This window comes from Procambarus clarkii, chromosome 30 (assembly GCF_040958095.1).
Source record: "Procambarus clarkii isolate CNS0578487 chromosome 30, FALCON_Pclarkii_2.0, whole genome shotgun sequence".
In the NCBI taxonomy this organism is placed as follows: Eukaryota; Metazoa; Arthropoda; class Malacostraca; order Decapoda; family Cambaridae; genus Procambarus; species Procambarus clarkii.
Window position 1 is genome coordinate 23,264,191 of NC_091179.1, and position 19,268 is coordinate 23,283,458.

At 38.4% G+C, this 19,268-nt stretch overlaps 1 protein-coding gene across 1 annotated transcript in view; it reads left to right on the forward strand.

The window, feature by feature from the left end:
* The first annotated feature begins 3,314 nt into the window (after positions 1-3,314).
* LOC138370088 (peroxisomal membrane protein PEX13-like) overlaps positions 3,315-19,268 on the forward strand; it is a 27,494-nt gene continuing 11,540 nt past the window's right edge. Inside the window, exons 1-5 of the mRNA XM_069334034.1 lie at positions 3,315-3,559; positions 7,245-7,511; positions 7,838-7,954; positions 11,149-11,279; positions 16,464-16,729. Of these exons, the coding sequence (XP_069190135.1) occupies positions 3,477-3,559; positions 7,245-7,511; positions 7,838-7,954; positions 11,149-11,279; positions 16,464-16,729 (864 nt within the window). The 5' untranslated portion in view covers positions 3,315-3,476. The remainder of the gene's footprint in view (positions 3,560-7,244; positions 7,512-7,837; positions 7,955-11,148; positions 11,280-16,463; positions 16,730-19,268) is intronic.

The window sequence follows — 19,268 nt, forward strand, 5'->3', positions numbered from 1 at the left end:
ATCTGAAGCGAAAGAACTTTGTAACACAGCATCAACATGGGTTTAAGGATGGCAAGTCATGTTTCACAGGATTAATTGTATTCTACGACCAGGCAACAAAAATCAGGGAAGGAAGAGAGGGGTAGGCAGACTGCATATTTTTGGATTGCCAGAAAGCCTTTGATACAGTACCACACAAGAGACTAGTGCACAAGCTGGAGATGCAGACAGGAGTGAAAGGGACGGTACTCCATTGGATAAGGGCAACATAAGACAGCGAGTCACCGTGAGGGGTGAGGTCTCAGATTGGCGAGGCGTCACCAGTGTCCAACAGGGATCAGTCCTTGGACCTATACTGTTTCTGATATACGTAAATGACCTCCCAGAGGGAATTGACTCGTTCCTCTCAATGTTTGCTGATGATACAAAAATTATGAAGAGGATTAAGACAGAGGAAGATAGAATGAGGCTACAAGATAACCTAGACAAACTGAATGAATAATCCAACAAATGGCTACTAAAGTTCAACCCAAGTAAATATATGGTAATAAAACTAGGCGGAGGAAACAAGAGGCCAGACACAGGATACCGAATGGGAGATGAAGTCCTTCATGAAACTGACAAGAGAGAAAGATCTAGGAGTTGATATCACACCAAACCTGTCTCCTGAAGCCCTCATCAAAAGAATAACATCAGCGGCGTATGCAAGGCTGGCTAATATTAGGACTGCCTTCAGGAGCCTGTGTAAGGATTCCTTCAGAACCTTGTATACCACATATAAAACCACATATAAAACCTTGTATACCACATATAAAATAAATAGTGTGAAATTCATGTGGATTCCATCTCATGTTGGAATAGTGCTCAACGAGGTGACGGATGACTTGGCCAAACGTGCCACATCAAAACCACAAGTTGACATTGAATGTGAATTCACAATGAGACAAATAAGAAGCAAAATCAGAAATATTCAGGCACAGGCAGAAGTGGAGAGGAGAGATATAATGTATGAGAGAAGTCAAACCATGCAACACTACATGTATGTGAGTCAAAACACCCATTTCACTTATGGTAAAAGGAGAAATGCTTGGAGTGACTCTGTGTACATGCGGCTCAGGCTTGGGTACAAATATTACTGGGAATATGGGATAGATGTTCATGATAATGACACGAAGTGTAAACTATGTGGTATGTTAAGGTCTCACACCCTTGCCCATTATGTTCTTGATTGTCCGTTGATTAATGTATATAGAAACACTTGAGATAAGGACTGTTTCTGAACAAATAGCCTGGATGTGTCACAACGGAAAGGTTGATGATATTCTTGAGAGATATAAGAATTTTGCACCAAGACTGTAATATTTTGTTGAATTATCTGCATGTCTCTTGCAAATTGTTTATACAGTATACCTAGGTCATAAAAGTATTTGTGTGTACGTCTGATACCATACTACTTGTGAAGGAGGAAATGTATATGTTTATCTCTCAGAATGTTTGGTAATATGTTTATTGTTTGCGATGTGTGTCTATGTATGTACTAACACGTTGTACTGAACGGGGTGAGAATAGCTTGAGCTACCTCATCCCTTTGTGTGTATTTTACCTCAAAAACTTATTTCAATTTCAATTTCAATTTCATATAAAACCAATCCTGGAGTATGCGGCCCCAGCATGGAGCCCGTACCTTGTCAAGCACAAGACCAAGATGGAAAAAGTTCAGAGGTATGCCACTAGGCTAGTCCTAGAACTAAGAGGTATTAGTTATGAGGACAGGCTATGTGAACTGCACCTCACGTTGCTGGAAGACAGAAGAGCTCGGGGAGACATGATCACGACATACAAAATTCGCAGGGGGAATTGACAGGGTAGACAAGGATGGACTATTTAACAAGAGTGGTACGCGAACAAGGGGACAAAGGTGGAAACTGAGTACCCAAATGAGCCACAGGGACGTTAGAAAGAACTTTTTCAGTGTCAGAGTAGTTAACAGATGGAATGCATTAGGAAGTGATGTGGTGGAGGCTGACTCCATACACAGTTTCAGATGTAGATATGATAGAGCCCAGTAGGCTCATGAATCTGTACATCAGATGATTGACAGTTGAGAGGCGGGACCAAAGAGCCAGAGCTCAGCCCCCGCAAGCACAACTAGGTCACAACTAGGTGAGTACATGTTACTACATATCCCTATCCTAACTACTTCTTTTACCAGTCATCCCGACAGACATTATATCCATAATTCAATCAGTTAAAACCAAAGCTGGGAACATTAATGAAATACCATCAATGGTATAGTTCACTGTGTCAGGGGACAGGAAGCCAGAGAGTATTCATACACGTTAGGCTATTATCTAGCCTAAAAGATCGCTGGATGTTTTCTCGAGATCGACCACAGGTCCCAATCATTATGGCCGAAGAGGAGGAGGACGAGGGAGAGAATCAGTAATAGCAAGAATCCGTCTTGGATACAAATATCCATGGAGATATGGAATGGAAACAACAGTTGATCAGCGAAGTTGCAGAATCTGTGATGAGAGTGACGGACACCGCCTTGAACACTATCTACGTGAATGTGAACACCTGAGAGACATCAGAAGTATGTGTAGAATTATAAACCCCACATTGTTTGAGTTAGGAAATCACTATTTGTCAAATATTGTTACTGTTCTTAAAAGATTCCCCCATTTTGCACCCACAAGATAACGTAAGCTTTTAAGGGTTGATAGATGTTAATCTTCTTGATTGAGGAGCTGTTCACTTGAGACAGTTAAGCAAGTCCTAGCTGTGTCTGGGTACAATTAAGTGACAGGATGAACAACCCAGTGGGTTTTCTTCCTATTGGGGAGTGTTATACATACTGCTATGGCGTAATGTCCACTCACAAGATGAGTGGCGCTGCCCAATAAACTCGCCCCTCGGGGCAAAATTAAAAAAAAAATAAGTACAATTTCTAAATTAAGCAACTGCCAAATGTGGAGAGCTAGTGTCACAATTGATATGTTTGTCCTGCACACCGCTCCCCATCCAGTGGGCAGCGGTGGATAGGTTACAATCATGTATCCTGGCCGGGGAGGATTTACTGACCACAAATCCCTAACTGTAGCCTCTGTTTACCCAAGAGTAAAATGGGTATCTGGTTGCTAAACCATTTAGTGGGTCGTATTCTGGGGAACATAGAACTATAAGGACTTGCCCGAAACGCTACACGTGCTAGTGGCTGTATAAGAATGTGAGAACTCTTGTGTATATATAAAAAAAAATTATTTAGTTACCAGGAAATTCTTTGTAACTTTGTAAACACTGAGAGGCATTCATTAATTCTAGCGTGGTTGATGGTCCGGGGCGGCCAAGGCCACTCAGTACCCCCCGCGTCGCCGTCCAGGGAGCACGCTGCTGCTGCTGCTGCTCTCCCGCTCGTCATCAGCTGCTCCTACGCTGGCTAATGGACCCTAAGGGGAGTGTGGGGCTCCTGTCAAGACAAAGTTAGTGTGGAGTAAATGGCTTCCGCACCCAAACCCTGGGAGCGACAGAATGGCGTCAACCAGAGGCAACCCAACTTCAATCCTGACAACGCAAACGCGTAAGCTTATTAAACTGATAAGCGTTTAGCATCATAACAATCATATCCCAGACCTTCCTTTTGAGCACTATGAGTAGTGTGTAGCGTGTGTGTGGTGTGGTAGTTGTGTGGTGGACCACAGTCTCGGCACTACAGTACATAGACCAGCAACATGTACAGAACTATGGGTTCAATTTCTTATCCATTTTAGAGGTCATCCTCTCGGGTGTAGATAGTGATAATCCTCCGTAAGTGGACCATGGTATATATATATATATATTGACGTAATGAAGCTTTAGAAAGTAGTGTTTGGTACTATTGGATTTGGGCAAGTCAGAAAAGGTTTTTCTATTTTTATTGGAAAATAACATCTAACCTAACCATCTTAGGCCTAATATAATACACAGTTGAACTCATATTTTACTACAATGTGCCAATTAATTTTCTTCAAATTTTCTTACAATAGACCTGTTAATCTTCAAATTTTGCTTCAGATTACCTACTTCAAATTGTTAGAATAAGAACCTGCCCAAAACGCTATGCTTGTTAATGGCTTTGCAAGAATAAAAACATCAATGCTATGTACTCTCATGAACCCAATGTACCTCCTTGTGTGTATATATATATATATATATATATATATATATATATATATATATATATATATATATATATATATATATATATATATATATATATATATATATATATATATATATATATATATATATATATATATATATATATATATATATATATATATATATATATATATATATATATATATATATATATATATATATATATATATATATATATATATATATATATATATATATATATATATATATATATATATATATATATATATATATATATATATATATATATATATATATATATATATATATATATATATATATATATATATATATATATATATATATATATATATATATATATATATATATATATATATATATATATATATATATATATATATATATATATATATATATATATATATATATATATATATATATATATATATATATATATATATATATATATATATATATATATATACATTATATATATATATATATATATATATATATATATATATATATATATATATATATATATATATATATATATATATATATATATATATATATATATATATATATATATATATATATATATATATATATATATATATATATATACATTATATATATATATATATATATATATATATATATATATATATATATATATATATATATATATATATATATATATATATATATATAAACATATGTGCTGTACTAGGCCTAGGAATATTTACGTTTTGTTCTTCGCTTTATTTTTTTCTCGCCGTAAAGCAAATACAGACAGTCCAAATTCTATAGTGAAATTTAATCAAAGTCATCGGTCTCTGAAAACTTGGTTATTGACGTTCTTGTTAGACTAAGAATAGTAATTATTGTAAAAGTTAGAATAGATTGAAAAAGTAGCTACTCCAATAAAATTACCTTAAAATGGATGTTGTACATGTAATATTGGATATTACATCTAATAATATCAGTAACCACCCTGAAGCCATCAACACAGCCACTCTCCTGGTCAACAAAGGTGTCCAGCAGCTGGACACCCTCATAAAGACTGTCAAGCAGTATCCTCCCCGCGATAACAGCTTGACGATTAAATGCGACCTCAGAATACTGAAAAGAATTACTGAACAAAAAATTGTACCACTTACGGGCTATTCATGCCCGTGCCACCTCTTGGGTGGCTTAATCTTTATCGATCAATCTGTAATATTGGGAAAGTTAATGACACAAAACTGGAAGCATATGGTGTTTCTCTCTGCACCAAGTGGCCAGATACCCTGGTGAACCAGGTACTGTATCTCTGGGAATTGTGGTTAGTACCGTACTTGAAGATAGGGAGGGGGCGAGGGGCTTGGTAGTCAACCCGTTCTCAGACCAAGTACATTCCATTCAGCAGTCGACCCCAAAGACACATTCATAAAATTTAACATCTTGTTCATTCAAAATTGGAATTTTGTCAAATATAACGTAATATATATTTGCTTAGCATATGCCTATTTAGGCATTGATTAGGTTAGGTGTTTAGATTTTGTTTGCAATTATTTGTATTTGTAGTACGTGGGTGAAGCATTTACAGCATTGTGGTTTGAACAAAAGTCGTCAGCGAAGCACCTGTTCTGGAAGTGTTCGAATGTCATCAGTTGAGTAGTGTGTAAACTGTTTATCATTCATAAACAGACGTTTGGCAGGTACATGGAATGGACTTGGACTGGACATAGAATGGACTTTGACTTTGAATGGAATGGCCTTTGTTTATACAGTAGGTACAAGAATGTAACAAGGATAGGATGCGGTAGTGCAGTTGCGTTCGTTCTCGACTCTCAACCAGGAATCTTGGGTTCAAATCTGAAGTGGGACAGGTATGGTTGGGCATGGTTGCCCAACCATTCCTGAATGGTTGTCACCTAATGCTTCTGTTCGCCTAGCAGTAAATAAGTACCCGGGAGTTAGTCGGCTCCCTGTGGGGTTGCATCCTGGCGAGGGTCGGTATTTTGACCTTGGGAGTGGGGGGAGGGGGACATCTATAAGCTTAACATGTATTTTCACAAGTTGTTCCAAACAAAATTGATTATTAATTATAAATTAAAATAGACCTATGGCACACCAATAAGGTGGTCAGTCTCTGGAGGCAGTCTCTGAATGTGTAATGCAATAGTCCATGTCATTGACTTATAACTGATGGAATACACATATGGGCAATAGTTCTTTTTATCTGATGCTTCTCTTCACTTAGTAGTACTCACCAAGTAAGGATTTTGAAAGTTAATTTTCCTGTCTGGAGTTGGAAGATTTCAGAAGTTAGTTTAGTTCATTTATTATGCACCCCATACCCATCCCGTGGGTGGTAGTGGAAAGGGTTACAGAGGCACATAATGGGCTCAGGGACTGAACCCCACAATTCATTTAGCTAAGAAAGTTACAATCTTGAGATTTTAGAAGGAAAGAAGGAAGATGTTATTTTTCCAAAATGTGAAGGAAATAATTTTTTTTTTTTTAATTGTCAGTACCGTACCATATTTGGAGACTTGCACCATCTAACAAATTTTTTATTTTCCCTATTATTGTGGTTTTGATATGGAGCAATTTAGAAAGAGCAGTTTGACCTGAATCTACATTTTCAAATATTGTATAATTTTTCTATCTATTTTTTTTAAGGCACATTTCAATCTTTTAATTTGATATCACCAATCCATTAAATTGTTGTATCATTGGGACTACTGCATTATAATTTTTTTTTTTGTTAACCACTGTACTGCGCCAACCGAGAAATCTCGTTCCGAGTTGTACTTTTTTTTTTTAATTAGGCTATATTTTAATGTTTTTAATGTTTTCATCACTAGTTTGAAATGAAAATGGTTGAGTTTGGAAGCATTTTGACATTAAGTTTACCTGAACATTTATAAAATCAACAAAAATGTTCTTAACAATTGTACTATGAAGTTTTTGCCCAAAAAGGTTCGCAGTGCAGGCATTAAAGGTTGACCTTCAACAAAGAACTTTGTTTTGATTCCTATATTGTTTAACTATGAACATTAGTGAAGTTATAAGAGATAATGAGCATTATGGATTTCAATTCTCTACTTGTACAGGTTTGTATCAGTATCTCCACATGTGGCCCCAGGAACTGGCGGTGGTGGGGGGTTCTCGCACACCAGCCAGCCACCCCTGCCTCCACGCCCTAACTCTACTAGAACTAGCACATTCTCCCGACCATCTTATGGTGCCTATGGTTCCTACGGGGGGGCTTACAGTTCCTTAGGAGGGTCTTACTATGGTGGTGGATATAATGCGTACGGAGCGACGTACGGGAACTACAACCGGTTCGGTATGATGGGGGGAGCAGTGACTGACCAGGGGTAAGACTTGCATTATACATGTTTCCTTTTAGTATTTTAGGGCTGTTTTATAATGGGAAATTCTGATTATTCATGTTGCATATTTATGCATTGACAAATAATGCACGAATACATGTGCATGTGCAATATTTCAATGACCACCTCTATTCTTTACCATGAGTACAGCGTCTTCAATTCTGTCATAGCCGAATGCTTATTTTTATAGTGACTTTAATTATGGCTAAATACTTAAAATGCTGGTGTGGTATTGAAAGTAAAATCAATTTTTTGTGCAATGATTTTTCTGAATTGAAGTATTAACTGCAGTAATTGGAGATTAATTACAGGTTTATGCAAGCAGCAGAAGAGAGTTCCCGTCAAGCCTTTCAGAGTATAGAGAGCATTGTTCATGCATTTGGTTCCGTCAGTATGATGCTGGAGTCAACATATCATGCTGTTTACAGGTACTGTATGTTGTATTTGTTTCAAATATTTTGAAATGTTTGTTAATACAAATTTAATTGCTTGTTACAGTATGTATCTAATATCAGACTTTCTGATTTAGTCCTGTAATTTACTTAAAAATGGTGCTAATTGTCACTTCAAATGTTGTAAATTTTTTTAAATGTACCTAACACTTGACCCTTTTGCTACAATAAGCATGAACATGTGCTTTTCTCCAAAAAGTGGACTGTGTTAGGTGAGCTTTACAAAATACATATTTTTTTTTTTTTTTGAGACATCTGGTCTTCAGAACGTTATGTATGGACCAGTCAACTCCAGTCGATGGTGTGTCAGTTAACAAAATCAACCATTGCTGATTACTTCGCATCACTTTGTTGATGCGAAGTAAGTTCGCTAACACTGTGTTTTCAGTTGTGCACGAACCACACCTGTGAGTGCCGAGATACTCAATCATCAGAGGTTTCTGGAGATAGCAGCTGTAACTGGCTGATGTTCAGAGAGAATTGGCACCCTACTAACCTCTCTAAGGAAACTACTTATCCTCCCATCTCGTTCTGCCACAGCCCCAGTCTTCCTCACTTTTTACTGTCCTCATTAAATTTACATCTGCAAACATTGACATCTGAGCTCGCTCCTCACTCCTCTCTGAATCATTGGGTGGCCACAGGCAAGGAGAGCCAGAGCAAAGATCCTAATACTTAGGGATTTTGATCAAATAGAAATAGACCGGTCAATAAAGGATGCTCATGAGGGAGATGAAGTAGGGAGAGCAAGATTTCTAGACATTACAAACACTTCCTGTGGCAGCATATCAAGGAGCCCACAAGAAAAAGTGGTGGTGATCTACCAGCAACACTGGATATGGTGTTTGCCCAAAATAAAAATGGAGAGAACTTGACCCCTGGGCTGCTCTTGTGATTATAGCCTGCAAACATGCCCAGGTGCAAGAAATACGGAAAATTTAAAAAAAATTTCCTCTTATAAAACTGTTCATTTGTGTTCCCTGACCACGGGGAAGGGGAATCGTAGGCGATGTATTTTGGCCTCAATAGGGCGAGGCATCCTGGCAAAATTGAGGTGTTGACAGCAATCGTCGGAGTTCAGACAGCAACAGAGGTCGCCACACAGTCAGTTGACGCTGCCTCCCCTCCCTCACTCGTTCAAGGCCACACACACACTAACATTCCACTAACAACCATACTGTTTGTGGTGTTATTACACTATATACACACATTATATACAAGTATCTTCATATTATGTTCACCATAACTGTACAACTAAACTCTTATGGCGAGTTCATACAATAACAAAGGTCGCCACACAGTCAGTGGATGCTGCCTTCCCTCCCTCACAAAGATTCCTCCTCCCACCATATTGTGCTGTTATTACATTATATACTCATGTTATATATAAGTATCTACATTTGTGTTCACCATAGCAAACCACTAAACTGATATGATTCTAGGCAATAACAGATGGCCACACAGTCAGCAGATGAAGCTACCTCCCTCCCCTCCCCTCCCCTCCCTCCCTCCCTCTGCATTACTCCTCCCACAATACTATACACAGTGCTAATTATCACAACAATCCTGCTATTATCAGAATCCTGGTAATTGTTATCACAGGTCTTGTGTAATACTATCATTGCTAAATAATGCCAGTTATACATACTTTTACATTTTTTAGGCGATGCTGTGGTCACAAGCTGAACAGCAGTGCTGTTAGCTCATGCTGCATGTGCCAGCCTTGGTAGCTCTCAGTATTGAGGCTTTCACGTTCAAAAATGTTGCCCACGATTTGTTTTTTTTAATAGATGGTGTCTGTTTACAAGAGCCCTAAGGAAGTTGATGTGAACCCCGTGTAGCCGCGAGACTTTTGAATTATGCGTGGTACGCCAAAACAGCTATAGCTGTGGTTCACAATTCTGTGACAGTTACTCGCCACAGCTATTGATGTGTTGTGCAGTTTAATGGTTAAAATGAGGTACATCTATGAGCCAGTGACCATTGCATAATGATGTTTGATTACATTGTTGGACTAAGAGTGTCAAATAGGACATGGAACAGGAGAGAACACCAAAAAAATGGGACTACAGGAGGATTAGAGATTATCTGAGAGGGGTTCGGTGGGAGACTGAAATAGAAAAGTTGGCAAATGAGGTGATGGAACTCGTAACATAAATGTGCAAAGAAGCGATGGAACACTTCATAGTTTTCAGGAGGGAAGTGGATAAAGGGAGAACAGCAAACTCGTGGTTACAGTGTAATGAGGAAAAGACAAAATGATGGAAGAAGTAGAGAAGTACAGAGGCAATAGGGAGGCACTAAAGAGGGCCAGGAATTGAGTACACAAGAATTAAGAGGGTAGTTGAGCAGCAGTTTGAGAATATGGCAAAAGTAAAGAGCTAGCCTAAGCTGACATGTGGAGAAAAACAATATTATGAGACCATGTACTCGCCTAGTTGTGCTTGCATGGGTTAGGCTTTGGCTCTGGTGTCAGTTCTCTACCGTCAATAAACTGGTGTACAGGTTTGAGCCTGTTGGGTTTTAATGTGATCCCTGTCCCCACAGTTAAGAACACTCTTGTTAATGACAAGGTATTGTGTGAAGAACTCGACTTAGAGGTTCCATGAGGTCTTCAAATCGGAACCAGATTAGTCTCCGAGTTCGGGTGACAATAGACAACCAGCAACAACACTAGACAGAATTTTAATTATGTAGAAGAGGTAATGTAAAAATATTCCTGGAGGAAGTGGATGTTACAAAAGCAGTAGGACCAGCCCAAATATCACCATGGTTGCTGAAGGAAGCTATAAGGAATTTTGTATTGCCCATTAACTATAGTGTTTTAATATTATAGTACCTCATGATTTTTAGACAATTTTCTTACTCATATGGTTGCTTTCATCTTTTACCCGAGTACTTCACTTTATTGACAAACTTTTTTATTTATGATGTACTGTAATTAACAATTGATTTTTATCTTCCAAGTCTGCATGTTTTATCTGTGAACTGCAATGTATTTGTCTACTATTGTTGAGCTTAGTTACTATGTATGTGTAAGTTCATTCATATAGCATAGAAATGAAATTGCTTAGATGTTGTTTGTTGGGTGCCCTTATGAAGTTTGGAACTTGTGTGGGAAAACATTCTTTGTACAGTATAATGGTAATACGTCATTTTTTCGTTCTCAGTTCATTTCGTGCTGTATTGGGAGTTGCTGACCACTTCTCCAGAATGAAGTCTCATTTTGCTCAAATATTTTCTGCACTTGCTGTTGTGCGAACTCTACGGTGGCTGTACAGGAAACTGCTTTATCTTATTGGTAAGTTCAGATCATGCAGGATTTGATGATCAGTTTTAGTGATGGCTAGTACATATTTATTTGCTTTGCAAGCATTTTTAATTATACAAGTTACTGGAATTTGTTTCTCCATTTATGAACTGAAGTGAAAATGAATCTTGCTTCATTGCTGTCGGTATCTCCCTCTGCCTTATTATGACTACATTTGGAAACTTCATTTCAGGCAGTTTAATAATGACTTAATCTTTCCTGTTCTATATCTATTAAACTGCCATTGTGCAGTGTACTCGGAATGCATTGCTCTATTTTCTGTTTTCATTCAGTAGGCTTACCTCACCATCACTCAAATCTGTGTACTTGTATGTCTCGTATGCAAGCCAGTCGTCTTTCATTGTTTACAGGTGTTCAAACCATCAGTGTTCTAACACACTCTTCTAAACCATCAGTGCTCTAACACACTCTTCTAAACCATCAGTGCTCTAACACACTCTTCTAAAGCATCAGTGCTCTAACACACTCTTCTAAAGCATCAGTGCTCTAACACACTCTTCTAAAGCATCAGTGCTCTAACACACTCTTCTAAAGCATCAGTGCTCTAACACACTCTTCTAAAGCATCAGTGCTCTAACACACTCTTCTAAAGCATCAGTGCTCTAACACACTCTTCTAAAGCATCAGTGCTCTAACACACTCTTCTAAAGCATCAGTGCTCTAACACACTCTTCTAAAGCATCAGTGCTCTAACACACTCTTCTAAAGCATCAGTGCTCTAACACACTCTTCTAAAGCATCAGTGCTCTAACACACTCTTCTAAAGCATCAGTGCTCTAACACACTCTTCTAAAGCATCAGTGCTCTAACACACTCTTCTAAAGCATCAGTGCTCTAACACACTCTTCTAAAGCATCAGTGCTCTAACACACTCTTCTAAAGCATCAGTGCTCTAACACACTCTTCTAAAGCATCAGTGCTCTAACACACTCTTCTAAAGCATCAGTGCTCTAACACACTCTTCTAAAGCATCAGTGCTCTAACACACTCTTCTAAAGCATCAGTGCTCTAACACACTCTTCTAAAGCATCAGTGCTCTAACACACTCTTCTAAAGCATCAGTGCTCTAACACACTCTTCTAAAGCATCAGTGCTCTAACACACTCTTCTAAAGCATCAGTGCTCTAACACACTCTTCTAAAGCATCAGTGCTCTAACACACTCTTCTAAAGCATCAGTGCTCTAACACACTCTTCTAAAGCATCAGTGCTCTAACACACTCTTCTAAAGCATCAGTGCTCTAACACACTCTTCTAAAGCATCAGTGCTCTAACACACTCTTCTAAAGCATCAGTGCTCTAACACACTCTTCTAAAGCATCAGTGCTCTAACACACTCTTCTAAAGCATCAGTGCTCTAACACACTCTTCTAAAGCATCAGTGCTCTAACACACTCTTCTAAAGCATCAGTGCTCTAACACACTCTTCTAAAGCATCAGTGCTCTAACACACTCTTCTAAAGCATCAGTGCTCTAACACACTCTTCTAAAGCATCAGTGCTCTAACACACTCTTCTAAAGCATCAGTGCTCTAACACACTCTTCTAAAGCATCAGTGCTCTAACACACTCTTCTAAAGCATCAGTGCTCTAACACACTCTTCTAAAGCATCAGTGCTCTAACACACTCTTCTAAAGCATCAGTGCTCTAACACACTCTTCTAAAGCATCAGTGCTCTAACACACTCTTCTAAAGCATCAGTGCTCTAACACACTCTTCTAAAGCATCAGTGCTCTAACACACTCTTCTAAAGCATCAGTGCTCTAACACACTCTTCTAAAGCATCAGTGCTCTAACACACTCTTCTAAAGCATCAGTGCTCTAACACACTCTTCTAAAGCATCAGTGCTCTAACACACTCTTCTAAAGCATCAGTGCTCTAACACACTCTTCTAAAGCATCAGTGCTCTAACACACTCTTCTAAAGCATCAGTGCTCTAACACACTCTTCTAAAGCATCAGTGCTCTAACACACTCTTCTAAAGCATCAGTGCTCTAACACACTCTTCTAAAGCATCAGTGCTCTAACACACTCTTCTAAAGCATCAGTGCTCTAACACACTCTTCTAAAGCATCAGTGCTCTAACACACTCTTCTAAAGCATCAGTGCTCTAACACACTCTTCTAAAGCATCAGTGCTCTAACACACTCTTCTAAAGCATCAGTGCTCTAACACACTCTTCTAAACCATCAGTGCTCTAACACACTCTTCTAAACCATCAGTGCTCTAACACACTCTTCTAAAGCATCAGTGCTCTAACACACTCTTCTAAAGCATCAGTGCTCTAACACACTCTTCTAAAGCATCAGTGCTCTAACACACTCTTCTAAAGCATCAGTGCTCTAACACACTCTTCTAAAGCATCAGTGCTCTAACACACTCTTCTAAACCATCAGTGCTCTAACACACTCTTCTAAACCATCAGTGCTCTAACACACTCTTCTAAAGCATCAGTGCTCTAACACACTCTTCTAAAGCATCAGTGCTCTAACACACTCTTCTAAAGCATCAGTGCTCTAACACACTCTTCTAAAGCATCAGTGCTCTAACACACTCTTCTAAAGCATCAGTGCTCTAACACACTCTTCTAAAGCATCAGTGCTCTAACACACTCTTCTAAACCATCAGTGCTCTAACACACTCTTCTAAAGCATCAGTGCTCTAACACACTCTTCTAAAGCATCAGTGCTCTAACACACTCTTCTAAAGCATCAGTGCTCTAACACACTCTTCTAAAGCATCAGTGCTCTAACACACTCTTCTAAAGCATCAGTGCTCTAACACACTCTTCTAAACCATCAGTGCTCTAACACACTCTTCTAAACCATCAGTGCTCTAACACACTCTTCTAAAGCATCAGTGCTCTAACACACTCTTCTACCTCACATCTTGTCTGTCTCTCCAGCATTGCCTCCCATTTGCATCTTCCATAAATTTGTTACTTTTTCTTCCTCCTACATAAACTGCATAGGTTTAGTTTCACCTGCTTTTGTTTTAAATATGCAGCACTATGAAATCATTTTGCCAGTGATAATTTATTTTGCAGCCAGGCCTTAGGCCAGGCTTTCCTGGTGATCACCTGATCAACAAGGCTATGGCTGTTTGCAACCCACAACCCTGTATAGTCATCATAATTGAGCACATCTGACACCACATGCACAGACTTGTCTAGTTCCCCTTTGACAGTTTCAGCTTTTCTTCTGGCAATATTTTTTGAATTTGGTAGAAGGTTGAAGAGTAAGCATGCAAGTATTTCAAGGTATGTGCTAGTATCTATACTTTACATACATGAATACTTTATCATGACTCTGGTTCCTACTTTTGTGGATTTGTAGACATTAACTCTGAGAAAGTAATCAACTCGTGCCTCATCATCCCCACTATAAACACAGATAAGTAGCACCAGTCCAGCAGTCATCTACAACAGTACCTCACCACTTCGTTCTACCAGGTGGACAGTGATCGTAATGATGATACATTTACTTCCTTATTACAAAGTATTTCCACCCAGCATTATTAGTAACCAATTCTCTTTAGTTTCACATTAAATTCCTGCTTGTATGTGGCCCCTTGCCTTCATCCTCTCCAACCCATAATTTCTTTTGCATGCACTCTCTTCACCAGTCCATCATCTATTTCTTCAGCAGCCCCAAGCAACCTTGGTAACCTCTTTTCAGTCTTGCAATTAGCAGACACTTGTACTCTACATCATTCCATGGCATTGTACATGCACAACGAAATCACGTTAACGTGATGTATTAATGAGAAATTCTGTAGAAGCCATGAGGAGGATTGGAACCCACATAATTGGTACTCTAAAGTGCATGCCCTAGACCACTACACAACGATATGGTCCAAACCATGTTACACCGCAACGTGATTTTTTGAGCATGTTTTAGTGTAGTGATCTAGGGTGTGTGCTTGGAGTACCAAATGTGGGTTTGAATACGTTTCATGACTCCTACAGATTTTCTCATGATATTTGGATTTCTTGGACATTTCTCTAACACACTACATATGTTTTTCAGGTTGGCCATTTCACGGTCACATCGGTTATCTCTCGTCTGTGCATGCATGACGATTGGCACTAATGTCCTGTCAGAGCCCTCTGGCTGCATCTCTTTATATCTTGGTTTTTCTAATCCGGGCTCTCTGTGTATTGGTCATTTCCTTCAATGACCAGCTTTGCTTAAAGAAATTCTTCCTTTTATCAGTCACACATGCCAGACATTTAAATGGATCAACTACTTCTAGCACTTTTTCATTCACATTTAATTCACACAGGTTTTCATTCTTTCTACCACTATGAACTTAAATTTTGTTTATATTCACTTTAAATATTCTACTTCCTCACAAAATAAAATGTTCAAGAACTTTTGGCATTAGTGCTGGGATTATATCCACTTCTAGGAATCTAATCAGTTTCTTGTGGTTGCTTTTTGTGTTATGGTGGTGTTACCTAAAGGTCTCTGTTCTCATTTTCCCATCTTCATTACCTTACACTTGTTTGGATCAATTTCAGCAGCCATTTATGTCTATTGCTGAAACTAGAGTTTTTGCATTACTGTTTCCTGTCATGCTTTATATGTGAATGATTCAGCAAAATTAATTTTTAAACTACTTTATTTATAACTTTTCAGTATTCACCATTTTTCTCTGAACTGATACCTTTCCACCCTATGAAAGTAGGAAATGGGTTAATGGGATTGGTAATGAATGAATTTGTTTTTATTAACAAGCTTAGGTATACACAGCAATGTGTTGCTCCCCTATTCTATATGACAGATTACACAGTGTAGATCAGAAACTAGCTAGAAGTTCGCCTAATATTTCCATTTCACAGGATGGTTAGGCGTATATGGAATCGGGAGAAAATACCTGCCTCAATACAAAAGCAAATCAACTCTGACTAAACAGCAAGCTATAAGTGATTGAATGAATGAATGAATAAATGTGATGGTACCAATTCTGAGACTGGATAATATGGAAAGTATATGATGAATGATTGTCTTTAGAGAATCTTTAATCTTTACCTAAAATGCTCTCCTAACATCCTCCAGGCTATTGTTTCCTCATCCCATGAGAATGGAGAAACTGAATAATGCTCATCATGATGTATTTTCACAATTGTACTGTACTTTAAACCTCTTGCAGGCTTAAGGTCTCAGGATCCAAGTTTAGAGGCTGCATGGCGCAACACTGGTGGGTTGAGCGAGGTGTCTGCGACGGCATTTACAGAGGCTGACATTAAAGCTTCCAAGTCGTCCTGGCCTATAGTAATGTTTTTAGCAGTTGTGTTTGGTGGTCCTTATGTCATTTGGCGGCTGTTATCATCACTGGCACCACAACCCACCAAAGCTAAAGGTTGGGTAAGGGGGCAGAGTGAGCACTATGCTGCTCTTGCACAGTATTCTTTTCAGGTAAGGGTTCTTCATTTATTTTCATGTAGAGTACTTGCAGAATATCAGGTTCTGTAATTTATTATATTAAACCCTGAAAATGGTTTACAAAACTTTGCTTATAATTTAAAGGTGTTTAATGCTCTAGTTTCATGTATTTGTATTGCAGTATAGACTAAGTACTGTAGTTGTAGTTACACTGAAGTATTTGTTAATTTAGTAGAAATGAAAATTGATAATTGCATCAGGGTAATGTGTATACATAAAATAAGGGCTTCATTCCATGAGACCATGTATACAAACTAACCATGCAGTTAATGCCCTCAGTTTAAATAACACAATCTTGGTTTTCAATCATGACTACTTTTTAAAGTGAAGTTCCCAGAAGTATGATAAGGTAATTAAGATAAAGCAAAGCCAATGTGATTAAAGTGTGACCTTGCGAGAATGGATCGCAGTAGACTGGTACCCGTTTGTGGGCTGAAGTGGAAATAGATAATCTTGACCAATTCCTTCCAGATGATTGTTTTCCTAATTTTTCCCCTCCTTAGGGTTATTTAGGGTTTGATTCTGTGGCATCCTCCCCTCCTCAGCTTGGGGTTTGTTTATAGTTGTCGTTGAAATTAAGTGTCAGCCAGCGGGGTCTGGTTCCTTTGCCTGCAGTTTGCCCGTATCATGGTCTAGGAATTGATGGTAGCTTGTGATGGTGCTTCACCACATCCATCACCTTTGGAATTTTGCAATCTGGCTTCACTGACTGCCTGTTGGGGGGGGGGGAGGGGGAGGAGTTGATTTTCTTTTAACACTTCTTGGCCTGGCATACGAGCCCCAGCCCACCCCAAGGTTGGCCTGGCGTTTCTTGCGAGCGTGCACCCTGCACTAAAATGTGTGTGTTCTTTTTTCAGTTTTATCACCTCAATTTTCTTGTTACGTCGTTGCTTTTGATATCAAATTGTTCGCAATAGCAGTCTCTTAGAGGGATATATGCATATATAAGGTAAAAAGCACGGTGTGCTACCCACAGCACCCGTAAGTAAGCACTCATCCACACACCCACAACACCCCGCACTAAAATGTGTACACACACTTTTTAGTTTTATCACATCAATTTTCGTGTTACGTTGTTCATTTCGGTATCGAATTGTTCGCAATAGAATGCTCTAAAGGGATATACAGTATTCATATAAGAACAAATGGAAGAAAAATATTATCAATACCATAAGAGTAAAGTAAAAATGTCAAAAACTGGCTTTTCGTCATTACTGGCAAGTTGTGATGAGTGAAACAACTCTCATCTTTCCACAGGATTATAAAAGTATTGTCTTTGTCTGAATACAGTTTTATCTACTAGTAGCTTACCATTTGCCTGTAGCTGAAGATCTTTTGGTGCACCGTGCTGCAATCTGAGAGTACCACAGGTGTATACACCTTGTTGAAGCAGCTTCTCACTAAGTTGAACAGAGTTATAGTAGTTGTCCATATATAAATGGCGACCTTTGTTCTTCAGTGGTTCAATCAAGCCCATAATTCTAAGCAAAGCACTGGAACGTAGTATACCATACAAACAGAGTAGATCGAATAATAATGACCCAAAATGGATAACAAAGGATCTGAAGAACCTTATAGGTAGAAAGAGCTTTGTACAAAAGGATTAAGATTGGGGAAGTCAATTTAGAACAAGAATTCATCCAACTGGTTAGAAATTTGAAAAAAAAGAGATAAGGAGGGCAAAAAGAAACTATGAAGTTCGCATAGCAGGGCAAGCAAAGACAAATCCTAAAGGGGATTTTCAGTTATATTGAACAAAAATTAGGGAAAGGAAAGGATAGGTCCATAAAAAACACAGGTCAGATAACTGATAATGCTGAAGAGATGAGTAGTATTTTTAATAAATATTTTATCTTACTAAAGAGGAAATTCGCATTATGCCTTCAGCCGAACAAGTCTATATGAGTAGGGAAGAATACAGGTTGACTAGTTTAGCAGTTACCAGGGAGACCGTTATTAAATAATGACACTAAAGCCAAACAAATCCCCCAGGGCCACACGAAGCATTTGCCAGGGGTACTTAAAGAATACAAAGAGGAGCTTTGCGACAATTGTAGACATTGTGTACAATATTTAATAAATCACTAGTCGGACAGAGTGCCAGAGTCGTGGAAGGTTGCTAATATGGTACCAATTTTCAAGAAAGGCAATAGATCTCGTGTCAAACTATCAGCCAATTAGCTTAATGTTTATTATGGAAAAGTTGCTCGAATCAATAATTGCAAATACCATTCGTCTTCATCTTGAAAAAATAAATCGATAAATTATTCACAACGTGGTTTTACAAATGGCCGTTCATGTTTAACAAATTTGCTATCATTTTATTATGGCACAGTTGAGGCAGTTGATAGTGGTAAAGTTTGTGATGTTGTATTCCTTGACTTTAGCAAAGCTTTTGTTATAGTGCCATATGAAAGACTGATTTAACACTTTGGCGTACCCCGCGCGCCACCCCTCAACTGTGCGATTTGGGTCCCAGGGTGTCACGGGAGCGCGCGTAAATTCTGAAAAG